We start from the raw sequence: 25,386 nt of genomic DNA on the forward strand, positions 1-25,386 counted from the left end.
GGCCTCACCTTCCTGGTGGGTGCGGCAGGACACCAGGGAGCTGTAGGGACCCTCGCCCTGCGCCCCGTAGGCGCACACCTTCATCTCATAGTCACAGTACGGGTACAGGTTGGTGAGCTCCACTGAGGGCACCTTGCTGTCGAGCAGGTGGGCTTCAGACTCAGAGTCGCCCTGGATCCAGTACTTCACCTGGTCCCGAGCAGGGGCACTGGTCAGTGGGGAGTGACAAGCACCAAAGCCACTCGCCCTCTCCTTACTCCTCGCTCTGTCGTTCCCTTTGCACAGATGGGACACTGAGGCCCTGGGGGTTTGTACAGCAGAGCTGGGGCAGAACAAGGAGTTCTCCCCAGTGGCGGGCTCCTTCCAGGAAGGAGAAAAAATATCTGAAATACTCAGGGATGGGTCTTCCTTCTAACTCAGGCACAAGTAAGGTTTCCTTCTGTCTGCTTGTACTTAGTCCTACTGGTTCCAAGCGTGGGCCCCTCCCTCAGGGCACCCCACCTCTCCCGTGGGTGGTGGGTGCTTGACCTCCCTGTCCACCTGTGGTGGCTCATGGGCCCCACCTTACCCTGTACCCCATTGGCTTGCCAGGAGGGGGCAGCCAGTTGAAGTGGATCTTCCGGGACCCGGCAGCCTTGGCATTGGGATTCTGGGGGACTCCCAGGTCCCCACGGGGGGATGGTGGTGATGTCAGCGTCTGACTAATGAGGTTCCGGTCCAGTTCATCTAGTGGAGAGATGGAGAACCTTTTAGAGCTTTCAATGATACAAACGGGCCACTGCAGCACGAGTGCCATAGGTTCACCACCACTGATCTAGGGGCTCAAGTCAGGGTGGGGCAGCCAGCTCTGAGGTCCTGTCACCACCACGAGTGCCAGAGACTCAGATAATACTCTGGGTCCCCTCACCCAGAGACAGAACTGAGGCCCCCAGCAGCTTCTCTGAGGGGGCCGGGTGCAGAGGAATGAGAAAGAGGCGGGGATCCATCGGCCTCTCTTCCTCCCTTGGTAGCCAAGAGGTTGTTCCACACAGGACATCTGTGTCCTGGTCTCTCCACTCTCTGGCGGGCCTGCCTGTGGAGGGGGGCTCCCAGACACTGCCACACTGGGGCCCAACACTAATGGGTACAAACCAGCTCACACGTTCAGGAGCACACGCAGGAGGTCAAAGGACAGGGGCCTAGTGGGGATTCAGGCCGCGTGGGCACATGATCTCAGCCTCTCTGGGGGGGAGGGTAGGATTGTCAGCTAAAGTACAGTTAACTTTGAACTTCAGATAAACAACAAAAAAAATTTTTTTTAAGGATAAGTGTGCTTCACATGGCAAGAGCATACTCATTCTGGCATGTGTTTGGTGTTTATATGAAATTCACATCACACCAGGCACCCTGAGCTTGTGCTTGCTGAGTCTGGCAGTCCCAGCTGAGAAGCCCCCAGCCTCCCTCTCCTTGTGCTTGTGCCCAGCCCGGGCTCCCCCCACCTCGCTCCCCGATGACAACAGTGGCTGAGTGGGGCTGGCCCAGGCGAGCTCCAAACTTGGGGTTGCTGAGTTGGATGTGGAAGCGGCGGATCTGGCGGCCCCGCAGGAGGGAGTCCACTTCCTGCAGCTCCAGGAGCTTCACCTGCAGCTCCTTCCAGGTCTCCCCAGGGTGGAACAGCAGCTCACCCTCCACTGGCGTGTAGTCCTTGGATAGAAAGAGCCAGGGTCAGACTAGGGCTGGGGAGGAGGTGGCTCTCCAGAGTTAGGGCCTTTCAAGCTAGGTGAGGTGGTGCTCTTCTGTAATCCTAGCACTCAAGAGGCTGATGTAGGAGGATTGCTGAGAGTTTGGGCTACGTAGTGAGTTCAAGTCCAGCTTGGACTACAGAGTGAAACCCTGTCTCAAAAAGCCACACACACACACACACACATACACACAGAGCCTTCCACCTGCCTCCCAAGCACAAGGTCCCGAGTAATCCCCAGTACCAAAAAAAAAAAAAGAGCCTTCTGGGGGGATGAAGAGTCATGGACACACCCACATGGTATCCACAGTCCACCCTAGACTGTTACATGTGGCCAAAAAATGATTCATGTTAGCGCTGTCTGGAAGTCAAGCCCTTTATTGTTGTTATTGCAGTGCTGGAGAATGAACCCAGGGTCTTCCCACGAAGCTTCATCCTCAACCCTTTTTATTTTTAATTTTGAGACAGGATCTTGCTAAGTTACTCAGTTTGGGCTCAAACTTGCAATCTTCCAGCTCAGCCTGCCAGAGTGCTGGGATTACAGGCATGCAGCACCATACCTGGCTATTAATATTGTTGTTATCATTATTTTGATTATTTGAGACAGTGTCACTGTCCCAGCTGGGCTTGAGCACACTATGTAGCCCAGGCTGTCCTTGAACATGAAATCCTCATGCTTCAGCCTCCCAAGTGCTGGGATTACATGCATGCTCTACCATGTCCAGCTAAGCACTTTAAATATTAGTGCACTCAATCTTCACAGTGGTATGAGGCAGAGGTATTACTGTTCCATTTTACAGATGAAGAAAACAAGCCCTACAGGGGATTAAGGAACTTGCCCAAATTCATATAAGTTGTTAGAGCAGAGCCAGGATTTGAACCAAGTGCAGAGACACAGGGATGCACCAGAGTCCCACACAGGGGCAGACAGGCAGCACTGGACAGCTGGGATTTGCATGCCCTACTCAGGAGGGCAAGCTGTCCCCCCACTGGCTCTGAAATTTGGGATCCTGACCATCCCCAGCCCGTATTTGCTGGGTGGCGAGCCTCTGCCAACTCAGATTTCCTTTTTCAATGTCCCGGAACTTGCCTGGCTTCCTAGGATGTGTGAGCGCCCGTGTATGTGTATGTGCGCACACGTACATTCATGTGTAAAAGGCCTTCTCATACTTGACCACTAGGTGGCGCTTCAAAGCAACATTTTTAGATCCAGGGGCTCCTAGCCATGGCAGGCCAACCCTGTGCTGGACGGGCCACAGGTAGAGGGGGGCTGTCTGCGAGTAACTGAAGTGGACACTTAAACATGTCAACCTTGAGAAAGACAAAGCCAGGGAATTGTTCTAGGTTAAAGGAGACTAAAGATACATGACAACAAAATGCAACTCCAGAACTCTGATTGGTCCCAGACAGGGGAAGAAGCTACTAAGTGCATTATTGGGGCATCTGAATCAGGGAACCTTCATGTGAATGAGTGATTTGAACTAGTGCAATCAGTGTAAAACTTCTTCAGTTTGGTAATTAGGTGTAGTTATATAGGGAAATGAGTGAGCAGAAGCACTTTGGAGTGATGCCAAACCTATGGCACGCATGCCACAGCGGGCTATTTGTTATCATTGAAAGCTCTAAAAGGTTCACCATCATGGCTTAGGGTCTACATGGTGTCTACAATTTTGGATAGTTAAGAAAACTAACAACCCGGGGCCGGGGATTTAGCTCAGTGGTTTCACCGCGAAGGACCCAAGTTCGATCCCTGGTACCAAAAAAAAAAAACAAAAACAAGAAAACTAACAACCCACCTCCATATATATATATATATATATATATATATATATATATATATGCGCTATCTGTAGAGATATTATGTACTGAGAAAGCAAATATTAACAACTGATGAACTTTGTAAAAGGTAATGGATGCTAATTTCATTAGTCTTCCCATGTTTCTTTTGGCTTTTTTTTTTGGTAGCGGGGATCGAACTCTTTTGCCTTTGTTTTTAATTTTGAATTTATTATGAACATTTTAAAATGAAAATCATTCATATCAAAAATTCTCAAAAAATGTTGAAGATTTTCAAAATTAAAAAGTGAGAAATAATACAATTTTTTAAAAAAAGTTAAATACTCAAGTTTTGTTTTGTATTTGCAGTGCTGGGGATGGAGCCCAGGGCCTCTTGCATGCCAGCCAAATGTTCTGCCCAGAGCTACACCCCCAGCCCCTCAAGCATCTTTAGGAAAGCAGAACAGGGTAGCCAGCCTCTCTTGTATAACGAGGCATAATCAGAGGGATTTATGGACATACAAACTCTTTGTTGGGATTTTTATTGGGAGCGCTGAAACAGTGATGAGAATGTTTCCTACCTGTTATGGTTTGTGTCTAGATGTCCCCCCAAAGCCTCATGCAGTCTTAGATGTGGTGTTTTTTTTCAGAAGTGACTGAATCTGGAGTGTGTGATGCTGGGATTAAGGGTGTGTGGTTAGTAAATCAGTCCACTGACTGGCTTGGCACCACCCTAATCCCAATAGTCGGGATAAGATAAAAGGGGCAGAAAGATGCTGTTAAGGTCCTCTGTTGCTTTTGTTACCATGTGGGCTTTATGAACTATTTCTCCCCTCTGCCATGTGCCACCCTGCCTTGGAGCCAGCTGATTATGGACTGAAACCTCTACAAACTGAGCTAAATAAACCCTCTCCCCTTTAACTCTGGGTGTTGGATATTTTGTCATAGCAAGGAGAGAAAAAGTAACTGAGACACTACCGATAACAGAAAGTACAGAAAACTAGCATATAGCCAGGCTGCCTGTGTTTGCCAAATGGATCTGTGGGCTTGATGGGCTAGACTTTATTCCTTTAAGAGATTTTTTTAAAATTTGGTACTGAGAATTGAACCCAGGATCTTTGCACAGGGCTACATCCCCAGCCCTTTTTTATTTTGAGACAGGGTCTTGCTAAATTGTTCAGGCTGAGCTCAAATTTCTGGGATTACATATGTGCACCACTACGCTCAGTTGAGAGAATTTTTTTTGGGGGGGGGTACCGGGGATCGAACTCGAGACCTTGCGCTTTTGAGGCAGGCGCCGGAACCACTAAGCTAAATCCCCGGCCCTGTTGAGAGAATTTTTGCTATGAGTGATTTTAGTTTTTATATGTTGCTAGTAAATTCAGAATTTAAAACAAGGGCCAGGGATTTGGCTCAGTGGTGCCAGAGCCTGCCTCGCAAGCACAAGGTCCTGAGTTCAATCCCCGGTACCAACCTCCCCCCCAAACAAACAAACAAAACAGAATTAAAAACAAAACCAAACACCCTGTAGGCAAAATCAAATATGTCCACCACCAGGTTTTGGTTCTTCCTGATGCCGGGGTTCTGCAGTGAGGGGGACACCAGCTCTGGCCACGGCCCTGGCTGGAAGGGCTGCTTGCCCAGGGGGGACCGACAGTGAAAGCTGGGAGCCCTAGGCATACAAGGTCTATGGTTCCAGCCCTGGAAGCCCAAGGGCCCAGGACAGGCAGGTGGGGTCCATTTCTCTAGGAAAGGCCTGGCGGTCCTGATGGACCCAGGGTCATGGAGGGGGACAGGAATGTTCTGGACAGGTCTCTAGCTCATTCAGGAGGAAGCAGCTCTCTTGGCCTGAGTCCCTGACAGCAATGGGCCTCACCCAGGGTGTCACTGGCACTGTGATAACTCCTCTTCAAGGGTGGCAGGGACAGGTAGACATGTCCTTAGGAGGCCCACTGCAGGGGCACCACCAGCATCTGGGACTCGGGCCTCTGCCACATCAGTTCTGCCCTAGGCACTCGTGGTGACCCTGGACCCCGTGACATAGCCTTACCCGGTTGGCCTGTGCTGTGTTGTCCTGTGTGCGGTAGGAGACCTGGGACTTGCCGTTGTCCAGGATGCGCCGGATGACAGGAATGCGGGCCACTTGCTCGATGCGGCTGACCAAGTACTCAGGCTGCTCGAAGGACACCACCCCACTGGCTGCAAGGAGCCAGGGTGTCAGTCAGCGGTCCTGGCCGCCGCAGTCCCCTCAGCTCCTGCCCTCCTTCTGGCCCAGCCCACTCCAGCACTCTGGGGAGGGTGGGGGAATGGGATAGAAAAGTCTTCCAGGAAGAGCTGAAGGGTTGGCAGGGGCAGGATCCAGGATGGAGCCCTGAAGCTCAGGGCCAAAGGCAGAGCAGCCCTGTGGGTCCTGGAGTTGGGGTGGGGAGAAGGGCTGGGGTCCCTCTGGGCATGCCTCAGCCTCCTCTGGATGGAGGAATGGGGCTCCCTTTGCTGATGCTGATGGGACCTCCCACTTACTGAGGGCTTAGGAGCAGGTGCTGTGCAGAGAGAGGCCCGAATCCGACTTACAGGTGGAGGAACTGAGGCTGCACAGGTTTAGGGACTGGCCCCGTCTATATGGCCAGGTCCCACTTACAGTTGGTGCTTATCACGGGAGCCTGGAGCCCCCCTTTCTGCCTCCCTGCCAACCCCCCCAACCCACCTTGCTCCTTGATGATGGTGATGTTTACCAAGCGCCGGCCAAGGGTGGCGGTGCCCACAGGCACATCGATGGCCTCCACCAGCAGCTGCTTCTCGTCATCGTCCTCAGGCCGGATAAAGAGGGGCACACGCACGTCCACCAGCTCCACACCCTCCTGGAATTCCACCATGCCTCGGGCATCTGTGGGGGATCAGACGTGGGTCTTGGGGCCACACAGTGGAAGAGTAAGGGGGCAGTGCAGGGACGCTGCCCACCTACCCTGCTCAGCAGTGAGGGTGTAGTAGCCAGGGGCCACCTTGAGCTCATGGAACGTGCCCTGCTCCACCTGCTTCTCCGTCAGCTTCAGCAGTGCCTGCTTGGCTGAGCGGGGCGCCATGAGCACCGTGTCCATGATGGTATGGTCTTGCCTAGGTCAGAGAGGGCAGTACGAGTGGAGGAGGAGTCAATCCAGCACCTGCCCCTGCCTGTTCCTCTTCCTGTCCTCTCCTCAGCAGGGACAAAATGTGAGACAGCAAGGGTGTAGGTCTTCAGAGTCAGGCGCTGCCAGAGACACCTGCTGGCCCCAGCACCCTCACCCATGAGACAGGCTTCCCTGACCACTCCCCAGGGAGGACTGGTGATGTGAGAACTGGATACAGGACAGCAAAGCTACTGGGGGCAGCTGCTCAAGACTGGCCTCCTGGCTTCAAATCTAGGCTGTGTTTGTGTGTTTGGTTTGGTTTTGCAGTGCTGGGGATCAAACCAGAGCCTGTGTGTGCCAGGCAAGTACTCTATGGAGCTACATTCCAGCCCATGGCTCTGGATCAGTTGGGGGTTTTTTTTGGTACAGGAGATTGAACCCAGAGCCTTCACACTGAGCTCCATCCCCAGCCCTATTTATTTTTTATCCTTTTGGTTGAGACAGTTCATTTGTTCAGAGTGGTCCAAGGAAGGACCCGTGACAAACAGCCTGGCCCTCCCATCCTACAGGATGGAGACAGGGTGGAGCTGGGCCAGAGGAGGAGGGCGCTGGGACTGGGGCAGGGGGCAGGCAGTGGGCCCGTCCCACCTGAGTATCTTCAACTCACTTTTTCCCGGCGTTGGGCTGCTGTCTGTGAGGACAAAGAGGGGATTATGAGCCAAATGGTCCCTGGGGTGGGGGCATAATGTGCCTGGGGCTTGAGCTCCTAGAGTCGCTGTATGAGTAGCTGCCAGAGACCCCGGCTGCCTGGCCTTGGGTTGGTGGGGCTCAGCACAGCCAGGCTGCCCCCACCCAACCTGGGGCATCTTGGGACTCACCGGAACTTCGTCTGCTGGAGCTTGTGTGCCCCGGCGATATGTCTGTACACCTCGTTCAGCTGCCAGGCAAAAGTGGGGGGAGGGTAGGGCTGTCAGGTCTACTGGGGCAGGCCTGGGCTGGGTCCTGAGACCCAGGCTCTGCTGCCTTCCAGATGACCCTGTGGCAGGGATGCGTCCAACAGGCCCCTTTGCTGCCTGGAAAAGTCCAGGGCCCATGGCTGCTGTCCACCAATCTCCCTCCTGCTGCCATCGACCCATTCTCCCCAGCCCTGGCTCAGCCCCAGCTCAGCCACTGGGTCCTCACATTCTCCTCCACCTCCTGGCGCAGCTGGTCACATTCTCGAGTCCCAGGCTTCATGAGGTTTTCCGTGCAGAGGCGGGCAAGGCGCAGGGACAGCCCGTAGGGCACTAGGGGCAGGTGGGAGAGACAGGTGTCATCAGCTCTCTCGAAGCGGTCCCCACAGAGCCCCCTCTGGGAAGTATGCTAGGACAGGGTGGGGGGACAACGGACCACCTGGGTGCAGCGGGCACAGCACCCAGGCCTGGGGCTTGCGGTGCCACCAGGAAGAGGCAGAAGTGGCTGAGCCCTGCCTGTACCCAACATGCAGAGCAGACAGGGACAGTGTAACCCCAATCTGGAACAGGCCTGGACCTCACCCAGCTCTGTGGGATTGGTGCTGGCAGCGTGGGTGGCAAAGCCAGGCCGCTGCACATTGTTGGTGATCTTCCAGCGGACCGTATCTCGGCCCTTGAGGTTCCCGCTGCGCAGCATGGGTGTGTCCAGGTGATCTGAGGCCATGAGGTTCTCCCGCAGCATGTAGTGGTCTTCCTTAAAGCCCACCATGTGGCCTGTGGGGAAGGGTCCTCAGCACAGGGCCCCCCCAAGCCACACCCAGCCACACCCCTCTGCTCCTGCCTGTGTGGCCCATACCTCTGTTGCAGCAAGGGAGAAGTGCCAGGCAAGCCTAGGAGACAAGGGGGTGCCATGAGGGCTGGGTCTGCTGCCCCACGCCAGGCAGGCCCCTCCGGCCACCCCCCGATGCCTGAGGTTCGATGTCCTCAGAGGCGCTGAGAAGTCCAGCACAGAAGAAACCTGTCTCTCAAATGTATTTGAACACAGAACTCTCTTTGCATGTAACACACATGAATATCCCACAACATGGGGTTAGGGCAGTGGCAGCCTCCGTCCCTCCATCCAGCCTTCCGTGCTGTGTCCTGTCCTCTATGCTTTCCTGTCTCCAGTCTGTCCTCCCCAGCTGGATGGTCGGCACCTGGCAGGCAGGTCCTGCCTTCCCTGTTTTGGCTCTCGGGCCCTTGACAGGGAGGGTGGTGACCCCAAGAAGGGGTCCCTGGGGTCCAGTCTGCTGACAGTTGGTGGAGGGAGGGGCTAGGGTGAGGCACGAGAGCTGGGGCCTCTTAGGACGACTTTGAACCTCAGTTTCTCCATCTGTCACGGAGGACCCACTGATGTCACAGGGTGGCAAAGAGGAGGAAACGAAGTTGTGTAGATACAGTGCTATGACCACGGAGAGAGCCACACTGAGCTGAGGGAAGACTTGGACCCAGCCATAGAGCCTGCTCTGGGACCTGGGCTCTAGGGTTTAAAGGAGTCTTGGGAAATCCCTAGTTTCATCATCACTGCTGTCACTTAGGAGGGACCTGGGGCTTGGGGCTGGGTTAGCTGGGTCTTCAGAAGCCAGGATCAGGAGGTGGAGGGAACAACCCAGGGCTTAAAATGGTGTTTAGTAGCCAGGTGTGGTGATGCATGCCTGTAATACCAGCACTTTGGGAGGCTGAGGCAGGAGGATTGAAAGTTTGGGTCCAGCCTGGGTAACTTAGTAAGAACCTGTCCCAAAATAAAAAATGATTTTAAAACAGCCAGGGAGCTGTTTTAACTCAGTGGGATATAACTCAGTGATGTAATTCAGTGATATAACTCAGTTGAAAGGCCCTGGGTTTAATCCCCATTACTGTAAAAAACAAACCAAAAAAAGTGTATTGCTAGTATTTTCCTGAGAACTTTCCCTAATATAACTCATTTGAATCCTTGGCTGGGGGAGAAGCTGCAAAGTACCATTTTCTGAGGTCAGTTTTACTAGTTCTGGTTGTACAGATGAGGAAAGTGAGGCATGGAAAAATTACATAAATTGCTCACTGGGAAGGCGGTCTGGCTCCCTGGACTCCAGTCTCAGGGTGGCCGGTGGAAGTGGCTGGTGGGGGCCTGGCGGGCAGGGACGGGGATGGGGAGGAGCCTGGGGGCTCACCTTGCAGCAGGCACAGTATTTCCAGCAGAGCAGTGGCACCAGCGCCAGGAGTGGCAGGAGGAAGATGAGCAGGATGAGCCACCAGAAGGAGCTGGGAGGGCAGTCTGCAGGGAGAGGGGGAGGAGGTGGTGCCTGCTCCTGCCCGGCTCTGAAGCTGCTCCACGAACCCTCTGCCAACTCACCCTTCTTCCTGTGCACCAGGACGGTGCTGTTGGGGCCAGGGACGCCGTCGCCCTCCACGGTGTAGCTGTAGGTGCAGTCGTCATCCTCGTCCCGGAAGGAGCAGTACTCCACCACCTCCTCCGCTGTGTCCATGGCAGTCAGCAAGGCACCCAGCCCGCAGCCCCAGAGATGGGGAGGTGCCCCCTCCCCGGCCTGCCCCACCCACAACCTGCACATCTGCGCCCCCACCTCCCTGACCGGGGCGTCGCCTGGAAGCTTGATGTCCAGCCAGTGTATCCGACCTGGGGGAGGCTGTGTACCCCACAGCCCTGCTGTGTGCCCTCTGCTGCGGTCATGTCCCCACCCATCCCGGGGGGCTCCTCCCCAGGCTTCTGTCCCTTACTCAGCTGTGTGTCTCGCCCCACAAAACTGTGTGCCCACTGCCTGGATTCTGTGCCTCTTGCCCAAACTTTTTTGTGGTATTAGAGAGTGAACTTAGGGCTTTTGCACTGAGCTACATCCCCAACCATTCACAATTTTTTCTTTTAAATTTTGAGACAGGGTCTCATTAAATGTCCCAGGCTGACCTTGAACTTGTGATCCTCCTGCCTCAGCCTCCCAGAGTGCTGAAATTACAAGTGAGCACCACCATGCTTGCCCAGACCTTGTACCCCTTTACTAGGCTCAGTGTCCCCTCTCTACGTTCTGTGGCTCCTCCCTGTCCAGAATCTGTGTCGGGTGTGGTGGCTCACGCCTGTCCTCCCAGCACTCAGGAGGCTGAGGCAGAGGATCACTGTGAGTTTGAGGCCAGCCTGGACTACAGAGTGAGACCCTGTCTCAAAAAAAATACAAAACCAAACAGAACGTGTGCCCTTGACTCGTGTCCCTTTCCAGGAGGGACACCCGCCCGCCTTGCCGGGATAGGTCGTTACCCGCACCCCAGCCGTCAGCCTCTGCCCCTACCTTTCTTAAGCTCATCCACTACCTGGACCTTGAAGCTGCACTCCTCACACTTTCGACCCTTCTTCTCCCCAGTGCCCCAGGCCTGGCACTGCACACAGGAGCGCAGGTCTTCGCAGAGGCCCAGGCGGATCTGGGAGAGGAAGGAGGGGCAAGACAGGCACGTGTTGGGGAGGGCCCCTCCCCAGCCTCGGGCCCTTGGCCTCCTCCTACCCGGTGCCAGGCTCGGCCCCTCCTTCCCATCCCCGCATCCCAGCAATTCTGGCCTCACCGCTGAGTAGTTGATCTCGCAGGTGGTGTCTGTGTAGAGTGACTGCCGGTTGCAGTGACAGCGGCCACACTCGCAGGAGCCACGTCCATTACAGATGCCCTGGACCAGGAGGGGTCACCAGTGAGCCAGCCATGCCCCTTCCCTGCCTAGTCCCTCCTTCTTCTCCACTGGGTTTTCTTTTGATTGAGGGCCCCTCTGCTGCCCACACTCCCTGCCTCAGCCCAGCCCTACCCCATTGCTGTCGATGCAGGTGGCATTGCTGAGGGGACAGTCACAGCCCCGGCCTGTCCATCCAGGCTCACACACACACTGGCCCATGGAGCAGCGTCCTCGGTCTGCAGAGTGGGGTGAGGAGGAGAAGAGAGCCATGTTGGCACCTGCAGTCCCAGCTGCCCACCTGCTAGGGAGAGCTGGTGGAGCCAAGGGCAGAAGCCATGTCTTCTTTACTCTCCTGTTGGAGTCTCCTCCCCTCCATGCCTTCCCCTGCATCCTGCCTTCTGCCTTCCACTCTGCAGCCAGTGATCAGCCGAAACACAAATTTAATCACATGGCCACCCTGTTTAAGAACCTCTAATAGATCCTGGCCAATGCAGTGGGTAGGAAAAAATGTACATGTATTAGAAAGTAAGAAAAAAGAACTCATTCCCCCACCCCGTACAAGGAATCAAACTCAGGACCTTGCACTTGCCAGGCAGGGGCAGTGCCACTGAGCTACATCCCCAGCAGAACTGTCATTATTTGCAAGTATCAGGAATGTGGTGTTTTTGTTAGGTTTTTTTTTTTTTTTAAGACAGAGTCTTGGTATGTAGTTAGTCCAGCCTGGCCTCAAATTCATGGCAATCCTCCTGCCTCAGCCTCCTGAGTGCTGGGATTAAAGGCATGCACCACCATGCCTGGCAGGAATGTGTTTCATGCAGAAGAATCTATGGATAAATTATTAGGCTTCGTAAGTGGCTAGATAAAAGATAAATACACAGCCAGGCATATGGTGCATGCCTGTAATCCCAGCATTTGGGAGACTGGGGCAGGAGGATGACCACAAGTTCAAGGCCAACCAGGGCTACATAGTGAGTTCAAGGCCAGCCTGCACTAAAGAGTGAGACCCTGTCTCAAAAAAAAAAAAAAAAAAAAGATAAACATACAAATAGTTAGGAAATGAAATTGAAACATCAATGACTCCTTTTGGTGCAAAGGTTAAAGTCTCGCCCTGGATTAGAACCCAAGCTCTTGGCTCCAGCCCTGCCTCCTTCCCCAGGGGAACCTCCCTGCCCCCTCTCTCATATGTCCACTTGTGCCACATGCCTGCCTTTCTCCAGATGTGCCTGCTTCTCTCTTTCTCTGACCACTCTCTGGGATGGACAGTTGAGAAGAAATGGTGGCCAAAAATAAGAATGAAGGAAAGGGCAGAAGGCCAAGGAAGGCCTCAACCTCTGGTGGCAAGGATACAGCGGGAGCTTCCTAAGTAGTCAACGAGTGGATTTTCATTTATCCTTCCCTTTCATTGTTCCTCCTGGTTTGAGCGCTGCCCCTGCCCAGCTCTGGTAATCCTGGCTCGGTTATGTGATGTGACCCTGACCTGTGTCAGGCCCTTTGGGGATATGGAGGTGGAATAATTCCAGTAACCCTCTCTGGAGGGAGGAAAGGTCGTGTTCCCATAAACCTGCCAACCACAGCAGGTGCAGCTGGGTGGTCCCCATCCTGATGAAGGAGGGAGTGAGAAATGGCCCGAATCTGAGCTGCTGGAGGGAACTTCAGGGGAGTCAGGGCCTTAAAACAGGAGGAATGGGGGCTGGGGATATAGCTCAGTGGTAGAGCACTTGTCTGGCATCCTTGAGACCCTGGGTCCAATCCCTAGCACCACACACACACACACACTAAATAAAATAAAATGCTATATTGGTATTGGGCCAGGGATTTAGCTCAGTGGTTCCACCGCTTGCTTCACAAGCGCAAGGACCCGAGTTTGATCCCCGGTACCAAAAAAAATGCTATATTAAAAAACAAACCAGGAAGAGAACTGCTGTGCTAGCAGGGGCCTTAGGCGTTGACGTCATAGAGGAAGGACGTGAGGTCCAGGTTGGAGCAGGACTTAGGGAGCCGCTCATGGCAGTGGGGGTGGTGCTGGGCCTGCGTGGGGACCCTGACTCCTGGCCTCACCCTCCCAGCCTAGGCCCTCGCAGCCCCCAGCGCTGGCAGTGGGTGTGAGCTCACCATTGCAGAGGAACCCAGAGGTTCGGGGGCACTGGAAGTTGTCATACTCGCAGAAGTGACCCTCGTAGCGGCCTTCACCATAGCACACACAGCGCCCGCACTGGCACTCGCCGTGGCCCGAGCATGGCTTGTCCTCACCCTCCTGCACGCAGGGCTGAGTGTCACTCAGCAAACCGGTGGAGCAGTTGCAGGTCTTGCCAATCCTGAGGGAGGAACCAGCCACTTCCCCTCAACCCTGGAGGAAGCCTGGGGTTTTTACTGTCCCATTTTACAGATGAAGAACTGAGGCTCTGGGAGCGCTAAGGGAGGTACAAGTCAGGCAGACAGCAGTGGCTGAGCTAAGAGCCAAGCCTCAGGGCCCATTACCTGCTTAATGTCTGTCCCTTCTTGCTGTTTACCTGTCTCAAATCATGACAGACTACTCAGTGTCTCACAGCTTTATTTGTTTGTTTCTGAGACAGGCTCTCACTATGTTCGATCCTTCTCCCTCAGCCTCCTTAGTAGCTGTGATTACAGATGTGTGCCATCAAATCTGGCCAATGTCTTTAAAAGTTCTTACTGGTCACACATGGTGGCACACCCCTGTAATCCCAGCACTTAGGAGACTTCAGGCAGGACTGCCATGAGTTCAAGGCCAGCCTGAGCTACATGGTAAGACCCTGTCTCAAATAAACAAAAACAAAAACTCAAAATATGAAAGGCATGGAGTGAAAGGTAGGTAAATTACCCCCCACCTGTCCCCAACACCAAACCCCATCCCTAGCAGCCACCCCTGTCACAGTTCTCGCCCAGAGATATCCAGAGGTAATCTATTATCCACATACAGATGCTCCTCATCCACGTACACTGGAGTTGCATCCCAATTAGTCCATTGCAAATTGAAAATAATCGTAAATTGACCATGCACTCAATATACCTAACCTGAACATTACAGCCTAAATGAATGCCTGAATGTGAATTGCTCTGGCACCATCATGAATCAAAAAATCCTAAATCAAAACCATCCTAAATGCTTTAAACTGGATTTGCCCAACAACACGGCCCTTTCTGTGACCTGCCACCCCACCCCCAGCTGCTGTACAAGGTGACCCAGGGTCAGGACCCTGCAAGAGACCTCCTGGGGCTGGTTCCTGCTCCCACTCACCAGCCCTCGTGGCACACGCAGTGTCCGCACATGAAGTCTCCTCTATAGTTGCAGCGAGCTGACTGTACCTCTTTTTGCTGGAACGAGACCATAATGGGGTATGTGGAGGGAACAGACCAGGGCCGATGGGCACTTCTGCTGCCCTCTGTGCCTCGGGACAGCCCACAGGGAGACGAGTCCTCAGGAAGCTCTGGTTTGTCACTCAGCTCCTCCCTCCCACCTAGCAGGGTTCAGTCATACCCTCTCGCAGGCACACTTGTCACAGATGATGCCCACGTCCATCCAGAGGCCGTCAGAGAAGGAGGGCTTCAGGTGGATGTTGCCTGTCTGGTCCTCTTCTGGCAGCTGGCACACATGCGTCCCGTCCACATCCTCCATAGCCCGCAGCTGCACATCGTACATTCCCTGCAGGGATCCTGCCTTCAGCCAAGGCAGGCCCTGCCTGGAAGACCAGGGGCCACTGGTGCCTGAAGTCCTTGGCCCTCAGGCTTCCGGGATGGGCGTGGGTCCCTGACCCTCGCTCCTTGCTGGCCCTGCCTTAGGGCTGAGGATGCCTTCCTTCCAGGCAGTCATCATAACAACAATGGTGATGACAAAAGCATCCTCCAGCTCTGCGATGTTAGCCTGCTCACTCAACTTAGCAGCCCTGGGAGCTCAATGCTCATTCACACCCCATCCCCCGCCCACCATGTGGACACAGGTGTGAATGAGCCAACCAAGGTGAGGACTGTGCTTCGAAACACCCAGGGAGGTGACCCTGGGGGATTTGAATGCAGACCCACTTGACCCCAGAAGACCTCACCCTCGTAGGGTACTACTGCCCACATCCCATTTCGCTGTCTGGTAGAAGCGTACCACTTCCCCCCGCCTGATATGAAAGGACCCAGCCTCTGTCTTCTGGAATATCTTGGAGATGACCTCAGTCCGCAGGCCTCGGGGGCTGTCCAGGGCCCGGATGTCCAGGTTGGAGCGAATGCGCTACGTGAGAACAGATGATCAGGGGTCTGGGGGACCCCTGTCCCGCCCCCACCCGTGGTGCCCAGAGAGGATATGTGTGTGTGTGGGGAGGTCACAGTGGGCTGCCCAGGCCCCCAGGGGTGCCCAGAGACCCTTCTTTACTATCCAACACCCATTTCTCAACATGCCCCAGGGCCCCTCGCTCACTCTGCCCTCTCTTGCCCTACGGCCCATGAGGCCCTCACATTGAAGGCCTCCTGCAGCAGGTCCACGATGTTGGAAGAGTCTTCTTGGAGCACACCCAGCGAGGACACTGGGAAGTACGTGTGAAGTTTCTGCAGGAGAGAATGACAGGTCTTGGGCTAAGCATCGCCTTGAATCCTTGGGATCAGTCTGGGATTATCTCCACTTTCCAGGTGGGGAAACTGAGGCCTGGGACCTGCCAATGTGTTCTAGAGCTTGCCCTCTTAGCCCCCAGGTGCTTGGGAATCGGGTTGGGGGTGGGCACGTGCTTTCCCCTCCAAGGTCCACTCTCAGAGGCCTGAAAGCTCTGGGAAGGACAGAGGGAGGAAAGGATGGAAGGTCGGAAAAATGAGTGCCTGGGACCCACTCTGCATCCCCTCCCAGTGGAGCCTGGGCCCTGCACCTCGTAGTAGCTGTAGGAGTAGTTGGTGACGGCGAAGATGGGGATAATGTTGTGCTTGGCTAGCAGCCGCACCAATGTTGGCACCGACGGGTAGTCTTGGGTCTTGTACTGGGTGTAGGTGCCTGTGGCATCCAGGTGGCACTTCTCATCGTTGCGGCTCATGATGCCGGCCAGTACGTTGGCACCGTCGGCCTCATAGTGGAAGGCTGACTCGGTGGAGAACACCAGCATGTGGGTGCTGTCAGGGCGCCATCCGATGTCCTTCTGGGGAGGGCAAAGGAGTATGACGGTGAACAGTGTCCTGGAGGACAGGAGAAGCAGGTCCCAAGATAGGGCTGGGCTTAGCACACCCCATCATGAAAGATGCACGTGACTGCATGTGAGCGATGAGGGTGAAAACCAGGAAGCAAGCAGTGATGGGGGAAGGGCGATGGACGAGATGTGGACGCACAGTGGGCACCAGGAAGATCTGAGCCAGGCTCTCCAGGCTGCCCCACCCCAAGCCCTTAACCACTCTGCAAGAAAGTTTCAACTGCACGCAGCCCAGGTGCCCATCAACAGATGAACGGATAGAGAAAATGAAGTCCATTATATGTACACAATGGAGCGCCACTCAGTCATAAAGGATACATTTGGGCCATCTGTAGGAAAACGGATGCACCTTGAGACCAGACGGCTAAGTGAAATAAATCAGACACAGAAAATATTGAATTAAATATCGAATTGTTTCTCTTCTATGAGAAACCCAAAGTATAAATAATGTAAAGAGCAAAATAAAAGATGACACAAAACAGGGAGGTAGAGTTTGTGGAGATGGAAAGAGGATCTGGGGATGGAGGAGAGGGAGGAGAGAAGAAGTCAAAAAGATGCAATTATGTATTGGTACCAATTCCCCCAGCTCCTTGTACTCATTATGTATCACAAGTACATACTAGTAAAAAGAATATTTTACCTGCATAGGAAAATGTACAACAGCACATTAAATGAAACACTGGCTAAAATAGGTACAGCAATTTGTTAGAAAAATATATTGGGTGATTTTGAAAACTGTAAGAGAAAATGGTACAATGGCATTAGCTGAAAGAAACAAGAGAGAACAAGATTCAGAATGCTGATCCCATTATATAAAATAAGGAAAAGGAAACAAAAATGCTGGCAGCATTTTGAGGGAATGCTCTTTGATGGTGGTGAAATTATAGGCAATTTCTGTTCTTTGTTTTCTAAATTGTCTAAAACATGGATGTTTAGTTTCAAAATGAAAAAACTGATCCACACATACGACCATCATTCCAGCTGCCAGCACAGCTGGAGACTGGGCAGCTTGTGGGACCTAGGAGACTGAATGGGAGCCTGGACACCGAAGATTCCAGAGGCCCATGTCTGCCTCACGGCTAATGTAACATCAGGCCGTAACTGCTCAGGCTGGGGACCTTGGCTCTTGGTACACCAAAAGCTGGATTGGTGGTGCACACCTATAATTCCAGCATTCTGGGAGGCTGAGGCAGGAGAATCATGAGTTTGTGCTCAGCCAGGGTAACTTTGTGAGATCCTGTCTCAAAATAAAGAAATAAAAAATAAAAAATAAAAAATGCAGCTGGGGCTGTATATCAGTGCAAAGGCCCTGGGTAAAGCTGGGGGTGGTGGCGCCTGTAATCCCAGCACTCCAGAGCCTGAGGCAGGAGGATCACTGTGAGTTTGAGGTCAGCCTGGGCTACACAGTGAGTTCAAGGCCAGCCTGAACTGCCCAGCAAAACCCTATCTCCAAAACCAAAAGCCAAAACAAAACAAAAAAAGGCCCTGGGTCAATCTCTAGTACTGCAAACAACAAAAAAGCCAACCCTGAATTCGAATTGAAGGCCACTCGGAGGGTCTGAGTGTGTCTTAGGGAACGAGGGCCCCAGGCCATTGGGCATCCCCTTCAGGGCTTCCGATCCTGGGGCCAGGGCAGCTCACGGCCTTGCCATGAAGGAGCTGCCCTGGCTCAGGCTGGCAAGGCCCTCCCAGAACTCACTGTGCACACAGCTGTCTGCAGGATGGCATCAAAGCCACCTTCAGGGGCATCCAGGTTGCCTGAGATCCGTTCGCCCTGCAGCTTGTCCCGGAACTCGTCCACGTCCTCTGTCAGGCTGATGACGTTCTTGAAGGAGAAGGGGGGGTCACTGTTGGGCCAGGGCTCCTTCAGCCTGGGCAGAGGTGGGAGAGACAGAGAGTCAGGAAGGGGAAGACCCCACGGACCCCAATGCCCACCACTCATTTCAACTAGAGGGGAATCCCAAGTGCCAGGAGGAGAGGTCACTCACTTCTCAGGCCTCATGTCCGTCTGAGGGACGCTGACTTTGTCCACAAACTTCCCAAATCCAATAGTGTAGTCGCTGGTGAGCTGACTCAGGACTGTGGCTGGGCATCAGCAGGAGAAAGGGGGGACAGCTGAGCCCCAGCACCCCCACATAGACACAGGGGGCCCTGGGATGGCTCAGACAGGAGAGAATGGGAGAACAGCCATGTAGCACTTGTCTGTATTGACAGATGCGGGCCATGGGACTCGGGGGACCTAGAGGTATGCATCAACCAAGTATGGGCCAGCTGGGGGACTCGGCCCTGCTCCATCTGCAGAGCTGGTAAGTCCAGTGCTGTGGCAGAGGGTGCCCTCCTTGTCAGAGCCAGGTGGGCTGTGGTATGCAGTGGGAAGTAGGGACTGGCTGGGACCCTCCTGGAGAATGGGGTTGGTATTCTGGGGGGCTTGGATGTTTCTGTCTTTCCTCATGCCTTTCCGCAGCCTCTTAACCAAGCTAGGTTAGCCTCCCATCCCATTGTGCTGTCCTCCATGCCAGGCCAGACGTACCCAGCTTCTGCCCCATCTGCTTGAGGTTGTCCAGGTCATCGGACATGGAGTTGGAGAAGTCCATGAGGATGTACAGGTCCACCGGGCTCTCCAGGGGCTCGAACACCTCCAGCTTGAAGTGCCGTTCCTCACCTGGGCGAAGGCGGACTCTCAGGGCCTGGGGGGACACTTGGCTGCGGCGCAGGGTGGTGTCAATCTGGGTCTCCTGTGTCCAGGAGAGAGGGACAGCTGGCTGAGGGTCACTCCAGAGATCTGAGGGGCCTCTCAGTTGTGCCAAGCAGCTGTGTGGCTCTGGGAACCAGCCAGCCTTGGGCACAGGGAGTCTCGCCCCATCCTCTCCAGGTACCTCTTTGATCTCAAAGCTGCTCTCCATGACCACCATACTCTCCAGCCGGCAGCCTGCAGCTAGCAGCTCTGCCTGGGTGTTGCAGCGGCGCTCCTTGAACACCTGGCCAGAAGCAGATGGACTCGGTGGGGGCAATGACCATTCCCTGGCGCTCTCAGCCCTGGATTCATTTTCCCTCTATTTTGTGGTATATGTGTGTGGGGGGTGGTGGCGGGTACTGGGGACTAAACCCAGGGGCTTTGCAGTTAGCTACATTCCTAGCCCTTTAATTTTATTTGGATTTTTTTTGGGGGGGGGGTTGAAACAGGGTCTCACTATGTAGTTCAGGCTAGCCTCAAACTCACACCAATCCTCCTACCTCAGCCTCACAAGTGCTTGGATTACAGGCACGAGCCACCACACCAGGCCTTTCTTCTAGTTCTTAAAAAAAATTTTTTTAAAAAAATTTGAGGCAGGGTTTTGCTAAATTGTTAAGTTGTCCAGAGTGGGCTCCAACTTGAGATCCTCCTGCATCAGCTTCCTGGAGTGCTGGCATTTCAGGTGTATACCGCTGTGCCTATCTGCCCTGGTATTTTTGATGATTGCCTCTTTTCCACATCTACATGTGCCAGGCCTGGGCTGAAGGGGTGGCTAGGGTGGGGTTGGCCAGAGGCAGATGTGGGGCATGGTGAGGTAGGTGTCCAGGTCAGGCTCCAGAAGCTGGGTCCAGCCCTCGGTGGCTTACCTCATCCGTGCAGTAGGCGCAGTCCTTGTCCACGCGGATGCACTCAGTGCAAGTCTTCACCTGCACCCTCCTGCATCGGTTGGCTGTGGGCAGAGGGGCCAGATGCCTCACCAGGAGAGGCCTCTCCAGGGACCGTGCCCTTCCTTACCTGTACCCTTACCTGAGAGAGGTAGGAGTTCTCTCCTAATTGTACTGGAGAAAAAATGGCCTGTCCCAGGCAGCACAGCTAGGCACAAGCCGAGCCAGGTCTCAAACCTGGGACTTCCCACGGGTCGGGGATTTAGCTCAGTGGCGCCACGCCTGCTTTGCAAGCGCAAGGTCCCAGGTTTGATCCCCAGTACCGCAAAAACAAACAAACAAAACCTCAAAAAACTCAAACCTGGGACTTCTCACTCAAGCCTTGAGGGAAGGATGGTGTGGCTGAGACAGTGGTGCTGGCTACCTGCTGGGTGGGATCCCTCTCTCCCCCTTGCCACTAACTCCTCAGGTCCTGCAAATGCTCCTTCTTCCCTCCCAGGAGCCAAGGGGTTCAAGACCAGCCTGGGAAACACAGTGAGAAATAAATAAAGCTAGGCATGGTGGCACATGCCTATAATTCCAGGATTCAGTAGGCTGAGGCAGGAAGATCATGAGTTCAAGGTCAACCTGAAGTGCATCCAGCATACCCTGTCCTTTGCTTGAGCTGCCTGGCTTAATTGCCAAGGGACTGATGTGTTCTCTGAACCTCCACTGGAGTCAAGGTGTCAGTCTGTCTTGTTTATCACTTATGGGGCACAAGGCTCAGCACACAGTAGGTCCTCAAAAGGTGAATGAGGAAAAACTCCAGTTTCCCCAGAGGTGATTAGGGTCCCCTTTGTTTTGTTCAGTTAGAATCACAGTGAGGCCTACTGTGTTCATTGGCAATGGGGTACTAGTCAGTGTTTAACAACAGCTCCGGTGAGGGAGGGAAAGCCCTTCCACGTTCCCCGCCGTGGTCTGTTTCGAGCTATCAACACAATCTAACTGACAGGGGCCGGGGATTTAGCTCCATAGTTCCGGTGCTTGCCTTGCAAGCACAAGGTCCTGAGTTCAATCCCCGATTTCAAAAAAAAACCTAACTGACAGGGATGTTTTATATTATTTTATTTATGTTTTGTTGAGACAGAGCCTTACTATGTAGCTCAGGCACACACGAGTGTGTACACGGCACTGGAGACTGAACCCAGGGCCTTCACAATGAGCTACACCCCCAGCCCTTCTGTAATTCTTATTTTGAGACAGGGTTTCAGTAAGTCACTAAATTGCCCAGGCTGGGCTTGAACTTGTGATCCTCCTGTCTCAGCCTCCCAGGGTGCTGGGAATACAGGAGCGCATTGGCACACCGAGCTTTATGTTTTTTTGTTGGTTTTTTTCAGCTTTATGTTTTTGAGATGAAGTCTGGCTGTGTTGCCCAGGCTGGCCTTGAATCCCTGGGCTCGAGCAATCCTCTCACCTTCCCAGCAGCTGCGACTACAGGCATGCACCACCAAACTCAGGGGATGGGGAAAAATAATAGGAAGGAGCTGGCTCCAGCCATTTGTCAGCTGGGGGCATTCAGAAAGCAGGTGTCAGACATGTCAGCAGTCTCTCCTTCCAATTCCTATAAACTTTCAGCTCCACTGTGGCCGCCACAGTTGTTCTTCGAAAGTCGTGGCTCTAGGCAGAGGATTCCCCCCACCCCCTGCCGCCTCTAGCCCGGTCTCCTTTCCTCTCCTGGCTGCCCAGCAGGGCTCTGCATGTGCTGGGCTGATGGCTCAGAGCCTCGACTTCTCTACCCCTGTGTGTGCAGTGGTCCTTTGTTTGAGTGGCACAGAGGGAAAGCAATGCCTTGAAAGCAGAGCCTAGGTCCCGGGGGCAGTGCAGAACTGCGGACTCACCTGTGTTCCCCAGAAGGCTGACACTCAGCAGGGCTGCCAGCAGCAGCCCGGCCCATGGGCTGGGACATGGCCCTGCCATCCTCTTCCTCCTGCAGAACCACAGTAGTAGACACATGACACCCGACAGCTCTGGGTGGCACCGTGAGCTCACAGGGTCCCCATCAGCTCCACAGAAGAGACCAGCCCATCCCCATGCAAGGTGTGGAAACAGGGTTTGAGTGCTGGGGTGGGCACCAAGGCCGCTCTGCTGCAAGTGGCAGAGCCCAGGGACATGACGCAGACTTCTCCACTGCCTCTTCCCATCATTCCTGAGGGGCTTGATGCCCTGCATGCTTGCACCCTGCCCAGAGAGGCTCTCTGTGGCCTTCGAGGGCTGCGGGCTTCCAGCCTCCCCTAGTGCTAGGTCTCTTGTGCTGGTCTCCCAGAAGCAGGGAAAGAGTCATTCTGCCTTTGCCCTTCAGATGTTACTGGGCCTGGGTCAGGCTTGGCAGGGATAAGGACACCCAACGAAGAGGCTACTTGGAGAGGAGCCTTGGTTCTGTTCTCAGACCACTTGCCCACTCCCCCTATTTATGAGACAGCACCTTGCTTTGTAGTTTGCACTGGCCTTGAACTCACTATGTAGCCCAGGATGACCTTGAATTCATGGCCATCCGATCCTTCTGCCTCAGCCTCCTGAGTGCTGAGATTATAGGCATGCCCCACCACACACGGTTCAGAGTTGGGTTTTCAGGAACTCCGAACAGTTCAGCCCAGAACATTCCGCCCATTCACACACAGTGGTGGCCTCCACAGTCCCCTGGTGGTCTTTGGTTCACTTTTGAACCCTCTCATCAATGACCCCCAGAGAGGGCCTGGGGACCATGGAGGCCTTTGCATAGGTGGGCGTCCTGAAGCCTTGGCAAAGAAAGAAGCTGGCCACAGAGTTACTTGGGGCCCACAGAGCAGACAGCAAAGGCCAGGGTCACACCTCTTTCTAGGGTTGCCTCTCCTGGGCCCCAGACAATGCCACGCCCACTGCCCCTCTTTCTCAGTCCTTTCTCAGTCCCCTGCTTGTGGGGCAGGGGCAGCCCTGGGGCCTGAGGTCCCCTGCAGTGCTGGAGAGGCTCTGCTGAGGTAAAGGGCTGGAAGGCACTGTCCCCCTCCCATCACGGCGTGGTCCCCTGAGGAGACAGAGCCACAGATGCACAGGCCCACATATCCACAGGCAGAGGCGACAGGGAGAAGGGGTCCTACCAGGGCAGCGGCTCATGAGGGAGCCCTGAGTCAGGCGAGGCCGGGTTCCAGGGGAAATGACTTTCTTGCAGCCTGGAGGCATAGGCACCACACCCACATGCTACACAATGCAGGCTGCAGACCCAGCCTCCCTTGGGCACCATTACCGAGGCAGGTATGGGCACTGGAGGGCCAAGCCTAGCCCTTACGACCCGCTTGTGTCCACAAGCCCAGCACGCAGGGCTGACATGGGGCCAGGACAACATGCGCCTGTACTTTATGTACCAGATTGCTACCAAATCCGCACAGAAACGCAATGGGGACAGGCGTGCCTGTGCCCATTTCCCAGACAAAACTCAAGGGACAAAAGGCTATAGGGCTTCCCCATCCTGCCACCATGAATGGGAGGGTCTGGTGGGGACCTGGGCAGTGCAGACCCAACCTTGAGCCTCAACCCAGAGGCTAGAAAATGGCAGTTAGGGGGCTACATAGGCACTTAATGTGCTTTTCTTTCTCTCAACTTGTGTTTAAAAAGTTTTTAAAACAGTCGCCAATATAGAAGCAATGAGAAGGATCATAAAAGTTAAAGGTCTTGGCTTTTGGGAGTAGGCGGGTATGGCCGGCTGGGCCGGGCATGCAGCACACACATGCTCCAGGTAGCCTAGTGCCACCAGGCAGCTGGAACTTTTTGAACTAGCTTTGTCCCTGGAGTATGTAACTGCAGCCTTGAAGGCAATGTGTACAGCCTCCCCACAGGGACACCCCCATGGGACACACCATGAACCTCCATGAGAGCTCCCAGCTTCTCCTTCCTTCCTCCTACTCCACAGGACCCTGTGGCTCACCTGCACTGACCCCCTCAGCTCCTTCCTCTCCTACTCTCTAGTCCGCCCACCCTTGGGGTCACCCACAGGAAATAAAGGCTAAGGAGACAGACATCCCTTCCCCGCTGCCCCTCTGCTGTCCCCTCTCCAGTCTGTCCTCCAGAATAGAGACCCAGGCTTCAGTTCAAGCTCTGTTGAGGACTGAAAGGACCATGCATCCTGAGCTGGGTCCTGTGCTTGGGGTGTGGCAAGGCCGTGTGGGAGGAGGAACAGCCCTGTCCCTGCCTTTGGCGGCCATCTGGAACCCCCTGGGCCACAGTGTCAGTCAGAGGGCCACCTCAGGGGCTGTGGGGAAGAGGTTAGAGCAGCAGCAGAGCCCTGGGGCTGTGAGGTCAGGAGAGCTGCCTGAGGAAAGGCCTACTTTGGGAGCTGAGAAGGCAGGTGGCTGCAGAGCAGAGGGAAATCAGGGACTCTCCACTCCCCGGATGGACTGTGGCACTACACAGCAGGCCCTGCCCAGCCCGACAGGGAGGGCGTTTTCCTCCCACCTTCTTTGCAAACCGTAGAGGGGTGCAGCTCCTGCCAGCCGCAAGGCCTCTACCCAACGCCCTACTCCAGCGGGGAGATCTGACGGCCACCATCCTCCTCCGCTCCCCCTACCCCTCTGCTCTGAGCTGCCCCCTGGGGACACCCGGGTGGGGTGGGCTGGGCGCCTACCCTGGGCCGCATGGGCAGAGGGACCCGCCAGGCTCCAGGAGGCGAAGTTAATTAGCTGTCTCTGGGCAGCGGCCCAGGGTGGGCACTCACTTTCCCGGCCTGCCCTGGAGCCCCCGAGCACGGGGTGGGCAGGCGCGGCTTGCACCCCCCACCCCTCGCGCCCCAGTCCTCCGGCCCAGCCCCGGCTCCCCGCCCTGACCGCCCGGCGCCTCACCTACCTCGGCGGGACTCGCGCCCTCCGCGCCGGCTGCTGCTGGGCGATAGGGCTGCGGCGCGCGGACCGGACCGGACGGGACGGGACGAGACGGGACGCGAGGTCCGGAGGGCGGGCGGCGGGCGGCGGCAGGCGGCGCTTTATGCGGCGGGCGGCGCAGGTAGGACGGGCGCGCGGTGAGTCAGGCGGGCCGCATTCCTGCGCGCGGCGCGCACCTGTCGGGGCAGGAGCCGGGGCGCCGCCAGCCGCCGGGCCCGCCCTCCGGAAAGGGCTGCGGCTCCCGAGGCGCCGGCCCCGCGCCCCCCGCCAAGCTGGCGAGGCTCGGGGGAGGAGCCAGCCCGGCCAGTCTCCCCACCCTCCAGGCTTCCCGGCCCCCGCCCGCTCGGTCCTCGTGGTCCGGGCTGGGGCGGCCTTGCGCGGACGTGGGCAGCGAGCCACGCCACGCCGGGCCGGGCCGGGGCACCGCGTCCCCGTCCCCGTTCCCTTCCCCGACGGCGGTCAGGGCGCGCACACCCG

The 25,386-nt window shown here is 55.2% G+C and overlaps 1 protein-coding gene across 6 annotated transcripts in view; it reads right to left on the reverse strand.

The window, feature by feature from the left end:
- Positions 1-25,108, reverse strand: part of Itgb4 (integrin subunit beta 4) — a 32,311-nt gene extending 7,203 nt beyond the window's left edge. For 4 of the 6 annotated variants that reach the window (XM_004860704.4, XM_004860703.4, XM_004860702.4 and 1 more), the window contains exons 1-29: positions 24,875-25,108; positions 21,901-21,989; positions 20,006-20,088; positions 19,282-19,383; positions 18,936-19,140; positions 18,394-18,490; positions 18,105-18,276; positions 16,094-16,357; positions 15,693-15,782; positions 15,346-15,468; positions 14,731-14,895; positions 14,491-14,567; positions 13,347-13,549; positions 11,367-11,470; positions 11,136-11,234; positions 10,868-10,997; positions 9,925-10,047; positions 9,743-9,846; positions 8,410-8,443; positions 8,136-8,327; positions 7,783-7,886; positions 7,479-7,537; positions 7,268-7,291; positions 6,459-6,607; positions 6,201-6,380; positions 5,547-5,695; positions 1,479-1,683; positions 569-726; positions 9-189 (exon numbers count right to left, since the gene is read on the reverse strand). In XM_004860704.4, coding sequence (XP_004860761.2) covers positions 9-189; positions 569-726; positions 1,479-1,683; positions 5,547-5,695; positions 6,201-6,380; positions 6,459-6,607; positions 7,268-7,291; positions 7,479-7,537; positions 7,783-7,886; positions 8,136-8,327; positions 8,410-8,443; positions 9,743-9,846; positions 9,925-10,047; positions 10,868-10,997; positions 11,136-11,234; positions 11,367-11,470; positions 13,347-13,549; positions 14,491-14,567; positions 14,731-14,895; positions 15,346-15,468; positions 15,693-15,782; positions 16,094-16,357; positions 18,105-18,276; positions 18,394-18,490; positions 18,936-19,140; positions 19,282-19,383; positions 20,006-20,088; positions 21,901-21,979 — 3,655 coding nt within the window. In that variant the 5' untranslated portion in view covers positions 21,980-21,989; positions 24,875-25,108. Of the gene's footprint in view, positions 1-8; positions 190-568; positions 727-1,478; positions 1,684-5,546; positions 5,696-6,200; positions 6,381-6,458; positions 6,608-7,267; positions 7,292-7,478; positions 7,538-7,782; positions 7,887-8,135; positions 8,328-8,409; positions 8,444-9,742; positions 9,847-9,924; positions 10,048-10,867; positions 10,998-11,135; positions 11,235-11,366; positions 11,471-13,346; positions 13,550-14,490; positions 14,568-14,730; positions 14,896-15,345; positions 15,469-15,692; positions 15,783-16,093; positions 16,358-18,104; positions 18,277-18,393; positions 18,491-18,935; positions 19,141-19,281; positions 19,384-20,005; positions 20,089-21,900; positions 21,990-24,870 lie in introns of all 6 variants that reach the window. The other 2 variants (XM_021241058.2, XM_021241059.2) reach the window with 2 other exon arrangements.
- Positions 25,109-25,386: the final 278 nt, after the last annotated feature.

Source organism: Heterocephalus glaber, unplaced genomic scaffold (genome assembly GCF_053883595.1).
Source record: "Heterocephalus glaber isolate CG9 unplaced genomic scaffold, H.glaber_assembly_v1.0 deba00000937, whole genome shotgun sequence".
Classification (NCBI taxonomy): Eukaryota; Metazoa; Chordata; class Mammalia; order Rodentia; family Bathyergidae; genus Heterocephalus; species Heterocephalus glaber.